The following is an 18,979-nucleotide window of genomic DNA, read 5'->3' as shown; positions in this document are numbered from 1 at the left end:
AGATATTAAAGAAGACCCAAATAAATGGAGAGATATATTGTGTTCAAGGGTTTGAAGACTCAAATATTTTTAAGATATCAGTTCTCCCCAAATTGATCTCTAGATTCAAGGCAATCTCTAGCAAAATCCCAGAAAGAGTTTTTTTGGTAGATATTGATAAGAAGATTATAAAATTAATATGGAAATGCAAAGAATATAGAATAGCCAGAACAACTTTGAAAAATAGCAAGTTTGGAGGGCTAAAACTGATTTCAATAATTATTATAAAGTTACAGAAATCAAGACAGTGTGATATTGGCAAAAAGATGGCCAAATGTATTAATCGAACAGAATAGAGTCTGAAAATAGACACACACATACATGGACAACTGATTTTCCACAAAAGTTAAAAGGCAATTCAGTGGAGAAGAATAATAGTCCCTTCAGCCAGTAATAGAATAATTGAATATACATATACAAAAAAGTGAAATTTGATTCATATCTTACACCATATACGAAAGTTAACTCAAATGAATCACACACCTAAATGTAAAATCTAAAATTATAAAACTTATAGAAGAAAACCTTTATGAACTTGGCTTAGGCAAAGATCCCTTATATTTGACATCACAACCCATAAAAGCACAAATTGATAAACTGAACTTCATCAAAACAAAAATTTCTGCTCTTCAAAAGGAGGGTATAAGGTCAAGCCATACACTGATAAAAAAAAAAAAAGTTATGTCATATATCTAATCAAGGATTTGTATCCAGAAAATATAAAGAATTCTCCAAACTCAATAATGAGAAAACAAACCACCCAATTAAAATTTGTCAAAAGATTTTAATAGACATTTCACCAAAAAAGATGTACAGATGGTAAATAAGCACATGAAAAAATGCTCAACATCATTATTCATTAGAGAAATGTCTATTAAAACTGAAATATGAGGGGCTGGCTCCGTGGCCGAGTGGTTAAGTTCGCGCGCTCCACTGCAGGCGGCCCAGTGTTTCATTGGTTCGAATCCTGGGCGCGGACATGGCACTGCTCATCAAGCCACGCTCAGGCAGCGTCCCACATGCCACAACTAGAAGGACCCACAACGAAGAATATACAACTATGTACCAGGGGGCTTTGCGGAGAAAAAGGAAAAAAATAAAATCTTAAAAAAAAACTGAAATATGATACCCCTAGACACCTATTAGATTAAAAAGTTTGGGTGAGGAGGAAATGGAGCTCTAACACACTGCTGGTGGTGATGTAGAATAGCTTCTTTGGAACACATTGGCAGTCTTTTTTCAGAAATTAAACATACACCTATTATAGAATGCAGTTATTCCATTCCTAGGTAGTTACCCAAAAGAAATGATAGCATATGTCCATATAAAGACGTAGACAGTAATGTTCACAGCAGCTTTATTTATAATGGTCAAAAACTAGAAATAACCCAAATGTCCATCATCAGGTGGATGTATAAAAAAGCTGTGGTGTATCGCTACCCATACAATGAATACTCTTTAGTAATAAAAAGAAATGAACTATGATACATGCAACAACACAGACGAATCTCAAAACAACTATGCTGAGTGCCAACAGCCACAGAAGAGGACATACAAAGATGAGTATGATTCAATTCATATAAAATTCAAGAAAATGCAAACTAATCTAGCGTCAGAAAGCAGATAGGGGAAGAGTAAAGGAGGGAAAACAGAGGGGCATACAGAAACTTTTGGGAGATAATGTATATGTTCACCATCTTGATTGCAGTGCTGGCTTCAAGGGTGTCGAAACTTATCAAATTGTACATTTTAAGCATGTGCATTTTATTTTGTCAATTATACTCCAACGAAGCTCTTTGTAAAAAAAAAAAAAAAAAAAAAGCATGAGGGGGATCTATGCGTGTCGATATGGAACTATGTCCACGATGTAGTAAGTAAAAGAGGAAGTTCCAGAACATTAGTATAGTTTGATCTGAGATTTTAAAAAACTAACAAAAAAGTAATAAAATCCTTTTCTCTCACTGTACACTTTTTGGCATACGTATTGAAGTTCTGGTACTTTACACGATGAACTATTGCAGTGGCTATCCCCAGGGAATGAGATGTGGCACAGGACAGGGAGGTGATTTATACACATTTAACATCGAGCTGTTATCATTTTTGATATTTCAAAAGTTTCAAGTATTTGCATATTAATAAAGGGGTGCACTTTCTGGGAGGTTAAGTTCTACAAACCGGGACTGTTAACTCACCGCCATTTGGTGAGGTTGGCTGTCAGTTTTAAGGCGCAGGCGGTCACAGCCATTCCGTCGAAGACCCTCAGGCAGAAAACCTCCCGCTCACCACCTAAGTGGGCGTGCCCTGGACCCCGCAGCGGGCGTGAGCGGGCGCACTCGGACCTCCTGCGGGAGGCGGCGCTGAGCGCATGCGCGGCGGCCTGGGGGCGGGGCCGGCCCGGGCGGGGCGAACCTGTGGGACGCCCTGGGGATGAGGGGTCTTTGCCCCCGGCCCGCCGAGCTCAGTCGCCTCCAGGACTGTGCCCCGTGCGCCTTCGTGGCCGCCGAGGTCCCGCCGCCGCAGCCCGGCCCGCGAACGCCGGGGTCCGCGCAGAGACACGCGCAGTTGCATGTTTAAAGGTAGCCGGTCCTCTGGGGGGCGCGGTGGTCGCTCAGCGCCTTCGAGGGGGCGGCGGGCCGCAGCCCGGTCCCGCCTCAGGCGCGTGGTGACTCGGGGACAGGGAGGCGCCCGAGGTCCTCGCGCTCTCCCAGGCAAGGAGAGGCGTGACTGGCATCCTCAGCCGGCCGCCTGGGGCGGGGGTGGGGGACCCTGAGCAGCGAGCCCACCCCCGGCCGAGACCCCCCGCCGCGCCGCCCCGCCCAGGCTCTGCCCCGGTCGGCCGCCTGGCTGGTGTCCAGCTCGCGTCGGTCGAGTCACCGCGCTTGGTTTCCGCGGGGCCCCGGTTCCCCGAATTCGGGGGGTGAGTTTCGGCGGGGTCAGACCCCTCCCAGCCCTCCCTGCCGCGGGCGCCCGGTGGCGTTCCCAGCACGTGGAGCTGCTGGAAATGCTCAGTGATGGCTGGTACGCGGGCGTGCTTTTGCACGGCCACTGGAAGGATCGTCGTTTACAGGAGGGTAGTGCCAGAGAGGGTATACTTAGCACGAAGAAATGTCCGCGAACGTGGCCTCCGGCCTCTCCTGGGAGTGGGAAGCCTCTGTCCTCTTTAAGTGGACTGGTTTTGTCTTTAGCACGTGTGCCCAGAAACTTCTCCCAAAACATGAAGTTGAATAAATTATGATGATTTTCTCCTGGAAAAATGTTGCAGAATGCCGTCTCGAATCCTTTGTATTAACTGACAGCTCCCTTAGTGTGTCTAACACGCAGGTGGGACTCTCCCCATTTCGCAAGGCTTCCCTGGGGAGGCCTGGCTTTCCTCTCCCAAAGTCGGGGAGGAGGGCAGGGGGACGAGGACAGGAAGCAGACGCCTGAAGTGCCCCCCATTTAGGGATCAAGAAAGATCGCTCAATTCTAGTTCTGTGTAACCCTCTGCTTGCATCTCAAAAGGTGTTTTGCATCCACATGTATTTTGAAAACTTCCGTTTTCATGAGTCATTTAAAAACAAACATACCTATTCTGAAATTAGAAACTTTTTGGGAAAAAAAAATGTATCTTAATACTGCAGCGAGACTTTCGAGAGTGTGGAAAATTGCTAAATCAATGATAAAATGTGAGAACACCAAAAAGCTGGCAATCACTGCTTTAGGAAAGATGCGTTTGACATAACTACTTCTTATCTATTGTCCTGTTGAAACCTTGATGATACTGTAATTTGATTTTCATGCTTTTAAAAAAATTATAGATTTTAGATTTAGAAGGGAATTTAGAGGTCATGTGGGCTACAATGAGCATAAATATTTTTGACAACGTGCCTAAAAAATTATATTGTGTCCTCTGCTTGAGTTATATTTAGTGGAGGAGGTATGGCCCCTTAGCACAATTCACTCTTTTATTAGAAAGTTATGTGCTTTAAAGCTGTATTTTGGAACAAATCTTCAGCTGTCCTGTCCAGGCCACACCTCCCTTGTCATTGCACGGATGGATGACTGGAACTTCAGATGCCTTATCAGAGGCCATCGGCCTGTGGTGGCAACAATCTGATTTCTCAGTGCCACCTTAGAAAGTTGCTTAAATAAAGGACATTTGCTAATTATTTCTCTTCATTTTCATCTTGCTGCTGCCAGCAAATTTGTCTAGCTGTTTAGATAGTTTTGAATCTTTGTTCTGTTATCTGGAGTGTTTACACAATATTTCTGGTGTTGTGATGATTGCAAACTTGAAACTTTTAAAAGTACTTTCTGCGTGTTCATTTAACCAATCTGGAAGAAGCTAGTGATGGTGCGGAAGATAGTTGCTTCCATTGCTGCCGCAAGGTTGGCTTGGGATGTTCAGTCTTTTGTCTAATCCGACTTGCTTGATCTTTCCCTCAAGAATACTGTGGGAGATTTCTTAGAATAGTTTTAGAGGGTCCGATTCACACGGTCACCTGGTGCACCTGATAAATTAGTAAACATATCAAAAGAGGAAATTGGGTTAGGCTGGTTAGTGAAGCCACTAAGTGGAATTTGAGTCATCATTACATTCTTTCCTAAATGCTAATACACCTGTTTTGTACTCTAGAATTGTGCTGAAAATCAGTGCCAAGCTTGCTTAATTCTCCCTTTATGGAAGTATGGCTTATCACTTGATGGGGCCATGTATTCTGGTGTTGTCTTCTGCCAGCCTGCACCGTTCCAGAGAGTGACTCTGAAACAGTAGTCCAGTTCCTTCAGCAACCAGGGAAGTAATTCATCTGATCCTGAAGACTCCTGTGACCTGATCTGCGATGGGTACTTGCCCACCATCTTCTTATGGGTCTTAGGTAGTGATCCCCTATTTATAGACCCTTACCAGGTTACTTCAGTGTTCTCTAGCATAAAGAGTGGCCTGCAAACACAGAATTAGCCATGTTGATAACTCAGTAGAAAAGTTTCTGCACTAAAAAACTGTGCAGTAAAAAATTCTGATTAGGGGAATACAATAGCCACTTGACTTATCTGTCTTTTATTTGTGGTGTTCCTCTGAAAGTGTGCCTGATAGCTCTTTGCTACCTACTCCTGGAGTGGAATGTGACGGAGAGAGAGCCAGCCTTGCCGTTTTCTGGAAAATGGTGGTTTGAATAGTAGAACAGGTAGCAGTGGGGGAATCAAATTGTAGATGTTTGCTGTAATACTGTCTTCTTGTTTGTCCTCCAAAGCTCTATTTTAGGAGTAAGATTCAGAGATAAGGTGAGAGCTGGCAGGTGGCAGGCACTAGAGGTTTAAGAGAAGTTTTTAGTGGATTAATAGGTTGCCGCCTCCACTTCCTGTGTGTAGTTGAGTTTGGCTTATTAAAGTAATAGAATGTATTTATTTCTTTATTTTTACTTTATGACATTTATTTATGATGCCAAAACAACGAGTGTTATCCTGGTGTAGACCTGTTATTATTGCCTTTTTCACCGGTAGACTGCTTCTAACTGGCAAGTCACTGTGCTAAAATTGGTCACCTCAAAGAAAATATGAATGAATCAATTGAATGGGAATGAATCAATTTATCTATCAATATAAGTGAAAAATTTTAAAACCACAGAAGCATATATTCTGTAAACAGCAGACTAATCAAGCTATATTCATATGGAAATGATAAATAATAAAAGCTATATGTCTGCTTATTTAATTATTAAAGTGTAGTGGTATTGTATGCTGCCAAAAACTGGAAATGAAAGATTTACACAACCTATAAACACATAAATGTAATCATGGACTATCTTAAATTTTTTGTAAAATCTTCCCATGTGTTCATTAAAATGAGAATTTTCAGAGCCCTTTGACTGCTTGATACAAAGTCTTCTATTTTAAGTGCAATTCCTGGCAAGTGTTGCAGTATTTCCACTAACCGGGCTAGTTCTTTTTTATGGACAGGATTCCTTCTGGGTAGAAAAACAGTTTGGGAATCAATAATTTCCTAACAAAAACTCTCAACATATACAATGATAAATAAATATCCTAAGCATAAAAATTATTGGATTTTTACTTATACATTCTGATGAATGTGGTGTTTTTGTGGTATTCTGCCAAACTAGAAAGTGAAATCAGATGGATGTTGGTGAGTACCTCATGGCAGCAGTTACTACATTTCATTCCTTCAGAGTGAACTGAAGCTTGGAAGCTTTCTTTAGGGGAGAAAGTTGGTAGTTTGAAAAAGAAATGATCAGTGTTTAAAAATGATCTTAATATGTTTAGGCTGAAATTTTTATGTTAAGGTTTCCAAGCTAGTGAAGATCAATTTGTCTTGCATTCTAAAATATAGTTTACTGGTGCTCATTGCTGTAGAATTATTTTATACAAAATTTATGATTTGTGGATGAGTTTTATGCTTTGAAAATTAATGCACACTAGGAAAAAGAAAATTAAAGTGTTGTTTTAATAGAATTATTGGTACATAATATCCTTTATTTATGGCGATTGTATCAGTGAATTGGCAATTTAACGATTTTACTAAATACACAGTTTTAACAGTCAATCCATGTTACATACAGTCAGATTTAATAGAGTACCATTGCTTTGTTTAGAACTGCAAGGCAATTTTCTAACCTGGTATTTAGATCAAGTCTTTGTTTCATTTTTTGGCTTCACTACTTTTCTGGTGAAGGATTATTAGGGATAACTTTTTTTGTGATACCTTACTGAAATTTTAACTGTCCATCCTGTAGGCTACCCAATAAAACAGTTAGAAGCAAAATGTCAGTAAGTGTGCTCCACATCAGAGTTAGAATCGAGTGTCCATTCCTTTACCTTCCCTGGGCCATTATTGGGATTAAAGAGGAGATCAGCTCTTTCAAGATAACATCTGCTTTGAATTCCTGATGTCAGCAGTTTCGTATATTCTACGTTGTATTGCTGGGCCAGTTCTCAGCTACGCAAGTCACTGGTTTAGGCAGATTAAAATGTGTGTAGTAGCTCTTTTGCCTGATGCTTTGCAACTATTTTTGCTTTCCATTTCAGTTTCCAAACCCAAAGGCGACCTTTCATTTTGTTCTGTGATTTTATGTCAGTCTTCGTTCTGGGATCCACTCTCTTCTGAGGTTAAGAAGTGTTTCCCATCAGACAGAGTGACTCACAAGACAGAGAGATTTTCATATTAAATAAATATTTTATTAGATTTGAAGGTATCTTTCAGTTGTGGCACTGAATCTTCCGTATATACATTCCCAACATTCAAGGGTGAAAAGGGGGTTAAATACTCAACCAAAGTTAAATAAAGTTCAGAACTGCTCTTACCATTATTTTACCTCTGAAATAATTGTACACTTTGGATTCTTATATAAAATACATAAGATAAGCCCATATACCTGGGTTTATCCAGACCTGAAATTTGTTGGAACTTACTTGTGTCTCAGGCTGACTAATAACCTGGAGATTCGTGTTTCCTTTGTTGGGGAAGAATGCTCATTCCTTTGCTATTTTTCATTAGCTGGTGAGGGTCAAGTGTGCGGCCTGCACAGACTCCGTCCCTCCATATCCACGTTCTCTAGAGCTCCTGCATCTTGAGTGTCATCCGACAATTGTCACAGATTGTTTGACTTTTTGTTAGAATTGTGCTTCGACTTAAGTAATGAAATTTGTTCAGAAAAATGCATTGGACAAGTTAACAACAATTGCCTCGTTTATTGAGCCCTTACTATGTGTTGGCACTTAAGGTACTTTAATCCTCACAGCAACCTTATGAGACAGTAACAGCTGTTCTCCCTGCTTTTCAGATGAGGAAACTGAGGCCTAGATTAATTTGCTCAGACAAGATCACATGGTTAGTAAACGGCAGAGCTGGGACTTAGCCAGCCCTATGCTTTTTATTATAATGTGCTATCTCTCAGACCCCCGACTTCTTAGCACGATTGCTTTGTGATGCTTCCTTCTCTGTAGGAGACAGTAAGAAGACAGTAATTAGCCAAGAACAAACCTGGGACGTATGCTGCTTCCTTGGACATTTCCTCTTGGAAGCCTCTTCGCCATCCTCTCCTACATACAAACTCAAATATGTGCCACGGCCTTATCCTTCCATTGCAGTTGTCCCAATTTCAGTGACGGCATTTATCGTGGTGCTTCACCATTTGACAATAGATCTTTGAGAACAGGTTTCCTCTTATTTATCTCTATATCTGCAGCACATAGCAGTACTTATCAATGCATGAAAGGGAAAGATTACTATTAAAATTGTCTTGAGCTGGGGCTGGCCTGGTGGCGTACTGGTTAAGTTCACGTGCTCTGTTTCAGTGGCTCAGGGTTCACCAGTTTGGATCCTAGGTGTCGACTTACACGCTGCTCATCCAGCTGTGCTGAGGCAGCCTCCCACGTAGAAGAACTAGAAGGATGTACAACAGGATATATAACTATGTACTGGGGTTTCGGGGAGAAAAAAAAAAGAGGAAGATTGGCAACAGATGTTGGCTCAGGGCTAATCTTCCTCACCCCCAAAAAAATTGTCTTAGACTGTTTTTCATTTTCTGATGTTGTCATTCTATAGTTAGACCACAAATATATGGTGGGAATCTGGAAAAAATTATCACTTAACATTTTTTAATGTTTACAGAATGAAGAGGAAGAGTTTATCTGTTGTGAATAAAGTTGTCCAATCTTCACCAGCAGTGAAACAGCCAAAACTTGGGTTCTACTCTTCTCTCAACCAAACTCACACGTACACTGTTCTTCTAGACTGTTTGCGTCTAGGAGTTTGCCTCACCACGTAGTGTTACGCATTTTTCAGTATCTTCCTTTAATAGATCGGGCCCAGGCATCTTCTGTATGTAGGAGATGGAATGAAGTTTTTCATATCCCTGACCTTTGGAGAAAGTTTGAATTTGAACTGAACCAGTCAGCAACTTCGTCTTTTAAATCCACTCATCCTGATCTCATTCAGCAGATTATTAAAAGGCATGCTGCCCATCTCCGGTATGTCAGCTTTAAGGTAAGAAAAATAAGCTTTAAATAGAAACAGTAACTTACATTTTGTTAACAACATTTTGGTATATCTAGATCCTTATATTGAAACATTGAATTTTGGAGAATTTTTATCCCAAACGATTTCCTGTTTTCCCTTAGTTATTTGCATGGATTAAGAGGTAGACCTTGAATTATCAGTGAATAACTTAAGCTTCAGTTTCCTTCATCTGGATGTTATTATTAGAGTTCAGGTGGTTGTAGAAGATTTGAAAGTATGAAGTGCTTAGAAAGTTGATTTGTCATCATCTCTATTCCTCACTTTTTATCTGAGACATTTTTAATAAAGAAAAAATACTAATTTATTTTCTAACTTAAAGGGATCAATACAATTTTGCAACTGAATTCTGTTAAACAATTATGTTCCCAGTAACTTTCTGATAAGTTACCTTCAGGAAATTAAGATTTAAAATTGTCTTTATAGGTTGATAGCAGTACTGAATCAGCAGAGGCTGCCTGTGATATACTTTCTCAGCTGGTAAATTGTTCTCTCCAGACCTTGGACTTGATTTCAATGGCCAACCCAAGTTTTATGAATGTGTCAAAGGTAAAGATGCCAGGCTTTTTTGTAAGATATACTAAAATTCTTAAATATTGTCAAACTAGGCAAAAAAGATTCTGTTGACTAGCGCTTATATTTGCTAAAATAGCTAATGCAAGGTTTCATTCTTTAGATATATTTTCTGATTTTAGTAATTATTTCCACAATAGATGTCATTAATATAAAATCTGGATGTTATACTTACGGTTTCCAAGTTTACTTAGTTTCTTTGAATATAGAGAGTGTAGGGCCCATAGTGGATGTCTTTCCTGTAATTCTGTAGTCTCTCAATTGGAGGTGGGACGTAATATTTAATTAAATGAACTATTAGTTACGATCGTATTTGAGTCGATATACTAGAAATTCCAAAACAACAATGGCTTAAAAAACATGACTAAAGTTTATTTCTCTTACATTAAACAAATCCATAGGTGAGACAGTTTATAACTGGTATGAAATTATTAGGAGCCCAGACCCCTCCAGCCACTCCATTCTCACCAAGGTGTTTTTTCATTTTTATTGTCCAAGATGGCTTTCTGAGCTCCAGCCATCAAGTCCCTTGTTCTAGACAGCTGGGTGGAAGAAATGGGGGAAGAAGGGCATGCCCTCATTTCAAGGAGACTAGCCCTAAGTACCACATAATGCTTCTGTTTATGTCTCATTGGCCAAAACTTAGCTCAGTGGCCACAGCAGATTTCTGAGAGGCTAGGAGAGTCTTTTAGCTGCGTGGCAATGTGCCAAGCTAAAAATTGGGACTAGATTACCAAAAGAAAAAAGATGAATGGTTGTTAGGAAGCAACTAGCAGTCTGTGCCACAGAAACTAATAAGTCTTCTCTTCATTCAGGCTTCAACTTGAATGCCGTCTCCTCAGAGAGGCCTTCCGTGACCACCTTTGCTAAAACACACCCACTCCTCCACTTCCCTCTCTACTATTACAATATTTTATTTTCTTTCTCTCATTCATCGATACTTGAAATTACCTTATTGATTTAGCATGTTTATTCTCTTCTCCCCCGACCAAAACATAAACTCCTTGTTCATTTACCATTTTAAACACAGAATTAGAATAGTGGCCGATATACAATAAGCAGTAAATTATGGTTGTCAGTAAAATTGGCTAATGGAAATCTTCCTATAGAAGAGGATGGGGAGCCAGCCCTCATGGCCTAGCAGTTAAAGTTTGGCACGCTCCACTTCAGTGGCCCAGGTTCGGTTCCCCAGACGTGGAAACCACACCACTCATCTGTCAGCAGCCATGCTGTGGCAGTGGCTCACATAGAAGGACTAGAAGGACCTACAACTAGAATATACAACTATGCACTGGGGCATTGGGGAGGGGAAAAAAAAGGGAATATTGACAACACATGTTAGCTCAGGGCAAATCTTTCCTAGCCGGAAAAAAAAAATCTAAAAAACAAAGAAGAGGATAGAGTAATAGTAGCATCTTCTTTCTCATAAACTGGGTCATGGCTGTCTTTCGCCAAGCATTTCTGCCAGGCTGTTTATCTTTTTAAGAGATATGCTGAAAAAAAATAGGTCATTTAGGGATTAGAGTAATATAAGTAATCAGATGAAAACTTACTCCCTCTAAAGAGTTATCTCCTTGTTTATGAACTGTGGAATCAGACGAGCCTGAAATTCTTAGATTCTAGGCTGTCTCTAACGCTGCACTTCAGCTGCCAGGGCCAACTTCTAGGTTAGCGGATGCAGTCACCAGCAATCAGCAGGCTTCCTTCCAAGCTCTGCCTCCACAGTAAGAGGAGCTCTGTGGCTTCTGGCAAAGTCGCAGGTCCCTCTGAGCCTCAGTTTTTTCATTTGTAAACTGAAGAAAAATAAGATAAAAGTACAGCATTTTGCTAGGTGTCAAAAGTGCTAAACAAACATATTGTTACTATAAGGAAATTTGTACTCTAATGCTGAAATGTGTCCTTCAAGACTAACAGAGCCCATTGAGAGTTGATTAAAAGGAAAATAAACCTTATATTTCTTAAGAAAAAAGAGTGATATATTTATGTTTCTCTAACAATTTTTGGTACTATGAAATTTAGTAAAGTGTTCTAGCCATCTACCATTTAAAAGTTTGTGCAAATCAGTTTACAATTAGTGTAAACCAATAAGTTTTATAAATAATTAAGATTTATAATCAATTTGGTCATTCTAATAGGGACAACAGAACCTTTGGGAGACTCCAAATTGATTTTGAAAGAGGACAAATGGTCATGCATGGTATTGGTTTCTAGACTTTGTATCTTTATTAAAAAATACTGGATCTTGTGGCTGGCCTGGTGTCGTCGTGGTTAAGTTCGTGTGCTCCACTTTGGCATCCTGGGGTTCGTGGGTTTAGACCTACATACCACTCACCAAGGCATGCTGTGGTGGCATTCCACATATAAAATGGAAGAAGATTGGCACAGATGTTAGCTCAGGGCCAATCTTCCTCAAGCAAAAAGAGGCAGATTGGCAAGAAATGTTAGCTCAGGGCCAGTCTTCCTCACCAAAAGAAAACAAAAACAAAAACAAAAAAACTGGATCTGAAAACTTGTGAAATTCTACTCATTTTTAAGTCAAACTATAAATAAGCTTTAGTCCGTCAATCTTCAAAACATAGAAAGTTTTCAAAACATATCTTTGTTTAGATAATTTACTAGCAAAAAGCATGTCACTGAAGAATATGACATCATTTATTCATTTATTCATCAACAAATATTTATTGACCTTCTACTGTGTGCCAGATACTATTGTAGATGCTGGATTATATGAGTGAATAAAATAGATAAAAATTCTATTCCTTCTAGGGCAGGGGTTGAAGAGGTCCAGATAGTACATATTTTAGGCTTTGCGGGCCATACAGTTCTGCTGCAATTCTTTTGTTGCAGTGCCACTCAGCCCTAGCATTGTAGTGAGAAAGCAGACATAGACAATACATAAATGGAGCAGCATGGCTATGTTACAAACAGACTTTAATTATGGACACTGAAAGAGTTGCATATAATTTTCACATGGCACAAAATGTTATTCTTTAAAAATATTTTTCAACCATTTAAAAATGTGAAAACCGGGACTGGCCTGTTGATGTAGTGGTTAAGTTCATGCACTCTGCTTCGGTGGCCCAGGGTTCGCGGGTTCAGATCCCAGGCAGGGGCCTACACACCACTCATCAAGCCATGCTGTGGCAGCATTCCACATGCAAGATAAAGGAAGATTGGCACAGATGTTAGCTCAGTGACAGTCTTCCTTAAGCAAAAAGAGGAAGATTAGCAACAGATGTTAGCTCAGGGCCAATCTTCCTCACCAGAAAAAACAAAGTAAAACACATTTTAATTCATGAACCATACAATAACAGAGTGTGGACTGGATTTGGCTGGCAGACCATAATTTGCCCCACCCCTATTCTAGGAAATAAATGTAATTATATCCTTTTAATATTGAAAACCAAATCCTTAACATTGAAAATAATTAGAAGACATTTACAAAATCTTTGAAACTTCTTCCTTTCTCACCATTCCGTTTATCAAGTGTGAAAGTATGAAACTATATTGTGTTATAAAAATGTCTTCTACTGGCTAATGATACTTGGAAAAACAGTAATATGTTGATTGCTTTTACTATGTTGTTGTAAGCATATGTTGATCTGGTTTTAATAAGATATTTGATTGAAGCTGTAGGTTTGTGAATAATGTTTTCATAATTTTTTTCTTATTGCCATCCAAGTCTCATTTTGTGTCAGCACTTACACTTGTGTTTGTCAACTCAAAATCATTATCGTCAATCAAAATTGAAGGCACACCAGTGGATGACCCTTCACTGAAGATTTTGGTGGCCAATAATAGTGACACTCTAACACTCCTAAAAATGAGCAGCTGTCCTTATGTTTCATCTGATGGTAGGTTGTATTTTTTTAAGCTTGCATGATATTTTTTATTATAGTAATAGTAACAGTGCAATTTCTTATTGAAAACTACATGCTTATGAAACATAATTCATTAATCTTTTTTCAGAAGAGTCTTAATCTGCAAGCTAGATATAGTTTAAATTGCTTCTCTTAGGAGTATCTTAGTTATATATATATTTTATTATATGTATAATTATGTATCTTGACATCTCCTCAGAAATCGTTAGATGGCTATTTTAGCAAATGATGAATAACTAATATCAAATTTAAATTTACAAAATGTTATATTAGTGTCAGTATGATTCTTTGTTCTTAAGAATTTTTCCCCATTTCCCGCAGGAATCCTTTGTGTAGCTGATCACTGTCAAGGCCTTAGAGAACTGGCATTGAATTATTACATTCTAAGTGATGAACTTCTCCTGGCCCTTTCAAGTGAGACTCATGTTAACCTTGAACATCTTCGAATTGATGTTGTGAGTGAAAATCCTGGACAAATTAAATTTCATTCCATTAAAAAACAAAGTTGGGATGCACTTATTAAACACTCCCCTGGAGTTAATGTTGTTATGTACTTCTTTTTATACGAAGAGGAATTTGAGACATTCTTCACGGAAGAATCCCCTGTCACTCACCTTTATTTCGGTCGGTCAGTAAGCAAAGTGGTCCTAGGACGGATAGGTCCTAACTGCCCACGCCTAGTTGAGTTAGTGGTGTGTGCAAACGGTCTTCAGACTCTTGATAATGAGCTGATCTGTATTGCTCAACACTGTAAAAACTTAACAGCCTTGGGCCTCAGTGCATGTGAAGTTCGCTGCAGTGCCTTGGTTGAGTTTGTGAGGCTGTGTGGGAGGAGGCTCGCGCAGCTCTCTGTGATGGAGGAGGTTCTGACCCCCGATGGGGATTACGGCCTGGATAAAATTCACACTGAGGTCTCCAAATACCTGGGAAGAACGTGGTTCCCGGACGTCATGCCTGTCTGGTAGCTGGCTACCAGAGATTCTTCACTTTTTTTGTCAGTAAGATTAGCTTCTTTCTGTCTATGCAGACATAAATTTTAAGATGTATTGCTGAAATATTTTAGATAAAATATTTTATTTGCAAATTGTCTTAATGGATTGCAGCAGAAACATTTGAAAAAATAGGAGAAATTTGAAAAGCCAGAAATTTCCGTAAATAGAGTACAGATGCTATATTGTGGATTAGTTCATAGGCTAAAGACTACAGATGGTTTCTAGATAAGCTCCTCAGCCTTCCTTGAAGTCATATTTTACCTTGCTAAATAAATTTATAATATTGAGCTTTGGATCCTTTAAATTATGCATTTACAGCTTTATATTACTTTACTTGTTTTTGTTTCATCTTGGTATTAATATATTTTACAAAATATTTAGTATTAAAAACAAGAGTAAAATCAAAATATAGATATAGAGATTGGCTTAATTGTACTTCATTTTTAGCACTATATAAGATGATATTGTGATTCAATAGACAACTTCTAATTTCCAATGCACTTTGAATTCTATTTTATTATATTAACTTGGGAGAAAATGCGCATTAGATTAAAATTAAATAACGCTAGTTCATTTTATAAAGGTACTGTGATTCTGAATTGATGAAATACACTACTGAGATAAAAAAGTAACTCTTGCAGAGTGTGTTTGGGGGGAATCAGTATTTACTCATCTGCTTCTGTGTATCTGGAACTATGCCAGATCCTTTGCAGAAGTGATCTTATTATTTAGTCAGTAACACGGCTAAAACTCTTTAATGGCTGTGTATTGCCTTTAGAATGAAGGTATATCCTTAAAATGATGCACAAAACCCTACAAGGTCTGGCTCCTCCCTGCCTCTTTGCCCTCATTTTCTTCCTACAGCTGCCCCTTGCCCTTCTGCTCCCGTTCTCCTTCAGTTCCTTAGGACTGCCATGCACGCTCTAGTCAGAGGGCGTTTGTGCGTATTCTTCTTTCTACTTTAATTACCCTATTTGCTCCCTCAGATCTTTGCGTTAGATGTCATTTCCTGAGGGGATCCTCCGGGACTCTCAGCACTCTGTGACCTCCCTTTGTGGCGCTTATCACTATTGTAATTTGCCAATACTTGTGTAATTATTACCTGCTTATTCCATTGCACTGTGAACTCCATCAGTGGAAGAGCACTGTTAGGTTTTACTCACTATTGTGTCCCCAGTGTCTAGCATAATATTTAGCACGCAGCAGGCACTCAGTAAATTTTAAGTACTTTCTTTTTCAAACTTGTTCCCCTAAGTCCTCCTCCCATCTTAAATTTTTCTACAAAATCAGTTAAACTAAAAATAATTAGAAATATGTTCGTTATTTTTCAGTTTCAAATATTTTTTAATTAGGAAAAAATTTTTAAATATTCTCACCTATTAAGAAGTTAGAATACACTGTGATTTGTAAGTGGTGATTTAAAAAAATAGCTCATTTTATATCGCTTCATGTAGAGACTGTACTTGTGCACACATTGTCACCACTCTACCAAATTCTTTGTCGCTGTGAGCTCTGTAAGAGCAGGCATCTCACCTCATTTACCTTCATGTTTGAAACTCTCAGAACAGTCTGTAGCACATTAAATGCTAGTGGAGCTGATGTTGCTGGTTAAAAAGTAAAACCAGTTTCTTAAAGACAGTTATTACTATTGCAGATCATATCAGCTATAGCTTAAGATTTCAGGAGAGTGCAGAAACAGCCTGTAATAGGGAACTTAAAGTCTGATGAGAGTAACAGGACAAACAAACAGAAAGGAAAGGGATAACTGAGATGGAGGGCCCGGGCTGGTTGGAGATTAGAGTGATGGTGGAAATACTGAAGCCATAAACCTCCCGTCTCACCTGGTGTTACTTTAAGTATATATACCTTAATGGTAAGGTGATCGAAGGCCAGTGTTGTTTGCCCTAGAAGGATAACGAAGCAAAACCCAGGGGGCCTAGAGAAGGGAGGTCAAGGGGGAGTTTCTCCTCTTAGCCCACTAGCATAGAGAAAAAGTGAGTACCAATGGCCTCTTTTACATCCAATGAGAAGCTGCTGCTCTAAATGGTGGTCTCTAGGGGCCCGGTAGTCAAAGGTAGTGAATTAAGTACTGTAATGACTCTTAGAGCAAAACTCAGAGTAAAATTGTTGAGCTCGATTAAATGACCCTGGTTGTTCTGGCTTATTGGGTTGGTAAATTGAAGAGCAAACATTTTTAGGACAACCAAAACCAAGACAAGGAAATAGAAATTTTGATGCTTCGTCTAATGAAAATGTCTCTATTTACTTTGGAAATCTATGAAAAGTTGTAAGATTAAAGGATTCTAGATGAATGAGTTTGATATTACATGAATTTCAAGCATTAGGCTTTGAAAAATATTTTAGTTCTGTAAGAAAACTTGTTCATGTTAAAAATATTTCTGTGTATGTGTTAGAGAGTTCTGGAAAAGTTGAGACAATTTTGTGGGCAAAATGTAAAAAGAATGGGAGAAAAGGTTCTCTTGTAGGTGGTATTGAAGAGATGCAAAAATAAGATTCTCATATTTTTGTTTTTCCTCCCTTTTAAGCCTTGCAGACCTCATTTGTATTATACTAAATACTGAGGAGATGGGTAGATTTTAAAGTTGCATGTATTGCCGTTAATATGATAAATGTTGTCATGAGGATGTAAGAATTCTTCCCTCTCTAGGTCTGGCTTCTTAAATTGGCCACTTATCTTGTTCTCCCATTAAATTGCTTTCCTCCAGGAAACTCAAAATATTTTCTAAATAAAAGTTGCTTTTGTTCCTATTCGTTCATATTTGGTCATTGAACCTAGTAGCTGACGCCACAGTTCTTTCAGTACATATTATACTCACTTTCACTGAGGAAAAATAAGTTACTCAGTGCTATTGCTTCTCTGTCATTTGAACCTTTACAGTACTTTAATCTAAGCTCCACATTTTGACAGTCAAACTTAAAAGAAAAGGAAATTAAAAAACAAACCCAAAACAAAAAACCCTCTGCTATGAGGCACCAGAGGGCGCTGTGTTCCAAGAAAGAAGTCCTTTAGTCTAAGGGTTGCGTTTCCCTTCAACAGATGAGAGTGCTTGGCCAATGCTAGGTGGAAGGCAGTGTTCTGGCTCTACTGTGGGGAAGCCCTCCAATCCAGGTAGTGAATCTGGTTTTTAAAACAATCACTTCAGAAAGTTGATTACTTAGATGGCTAAGCATATATTTCATTGTTCACACATTTTAGAGCTTCTTTAAAAATTGCCTTTAAGGTCTGTGTGCTATTTCCTTTTTTGTGTTCTCAATGGGAGCACAGGCTTTGTCCTTTGAAAACAAATGTAATTTCTGGAAACAACCTAAAGTTATTTGGCACTAGGGAGATAAATAAGGTAGATGGCTAAACCAGACTGTGCTGGTTATAGTTTTCTTTCTTTTCTTTTTCTTTTTTTTTTTTGTTTGTGGAAGATTAGCCCTGAGCTAACATCTGCTGCCAATCCTCCTCTTTTTGTGGAGGAAGACTGGCCCTGAGCTGATATCTGTACCCATCTCTCTCTACTTTATATGTGGGACGCCTACCACAGCATGGCAGGCCAAGCGGTGCCAAATCTGCACCTGGGATCCAAACTGGTGAACCCTGGGCCGCCGAAGCAGAATCTGCAAACTTATCTGCTGGGCCATGGGGCCAGCCCCAGTTTTCTTTTTTTTTTAACAAAAAGTTAAATTCTTAATTCGCTAGCATTGTATAAGATGTTATGACACAGTAGAGAGTAGTATCTAACTGGATATGAGAAATTACCAATTGTGTTGTATAGTCTCCTAATATGTAAGAGTTGTCATTAACTCTTTTGTCTTCCTAGCCACCAACCTTTAGGTCCTGTTACCTCTATAAGGTATTATTCATAATAATAAGTACTCATGAAATCACCTTCAGCAGTGATAATAACTTAAATTTTTCCATGTGGTCCTTCCCTATCCAGTCCTGAAGTAACTTGTGTTCATTATTTGCTTGATTTCCTTTTTATATATTTTATCACATATATATGTGTTCCTAAAAATTGTGTTTTGGTTTTAATTGTTTTGAGTTTATAAAAAGAGTATCATGCTATATGCGATCTTTTGGACTCTTTCTTTTTTACTCAAAATTGTATTGCTATGATTCATCCATTTTGTTGTGTTTAGCTGAGGTTCATTTATTGCGATTGCTGTATAATATTCCATTCTATAACTAAGCCACAGTTTATTTGTTTGTGTCACTGTGATGGGCGTTTCAGTTGGTCAGGTTTTGCTATGACAAAGAGTGATATCGTAAACATTCTTATACATAAATCCTAGTATAAAAATGCAGCCACTCCTCTCCAGTAATAAAGTTAAGTTAATTACATCTTCCTCTAACATAGCTACACTAAGAATGCAGTCATTCTGCTGAAGTTTTCTACATTCCACAGGATTTAAGCAAAAATTCATAAAGAAAGTTTGCAGAATGAGGAATTCAACTTACTCATTTCTTAATGAGT

The 18,979-nt window shown here is 38.8% G+C and overlaps 1 protein-coding gene across 1 annotated transcript; it reads left to right on the top strand.

Moving 5' to 3' along the window:
- Positions 1-2,476: 2,476 nt before the first annotated feature.
- FBXL21 (F-box and leucine rich repeat protein 21) lies at positions 2,477-17,264 on the top strand. Its single transcript, XM_070570944.1, is given in 6 exon segments — positions 2,477-2,615; positions 8,645-8,777; positions 8,780-9,019; positions 9,476-9,598; positions 13,305-13,476; positions 13,825-17,264. Coding segments are annotated over 5 exon segments (1,311 nt in total). The 5' UTR covers positions 2,477-2,615; position 8,645; the 3' UTR covers positions 14,469-17,264.
- The last annotated feature ends 1,715 nt before the right edge of the window (positions 17,265-18,979 follow it).

Source organism: Equus przewalskii, chromosome 13 (genome assembly GCF_037783145.1).
Source record: "Equus przewalskii isolate Varuska chromosome 13, EquPr2, whole genome shotgun sequence".
In the NCBI taxonomy this organism is placed as follows: domain Eukaryota; kingdom Metazoa; phylum Chordata; class Mammalia; order Perissodactyla; family Equidae; genus Equus; species Equus przewalskii.
Note: the sequence above shows the minus strand (reverse complement) of the source record. Positions and strands in the feature narration are given on the sequence as shown.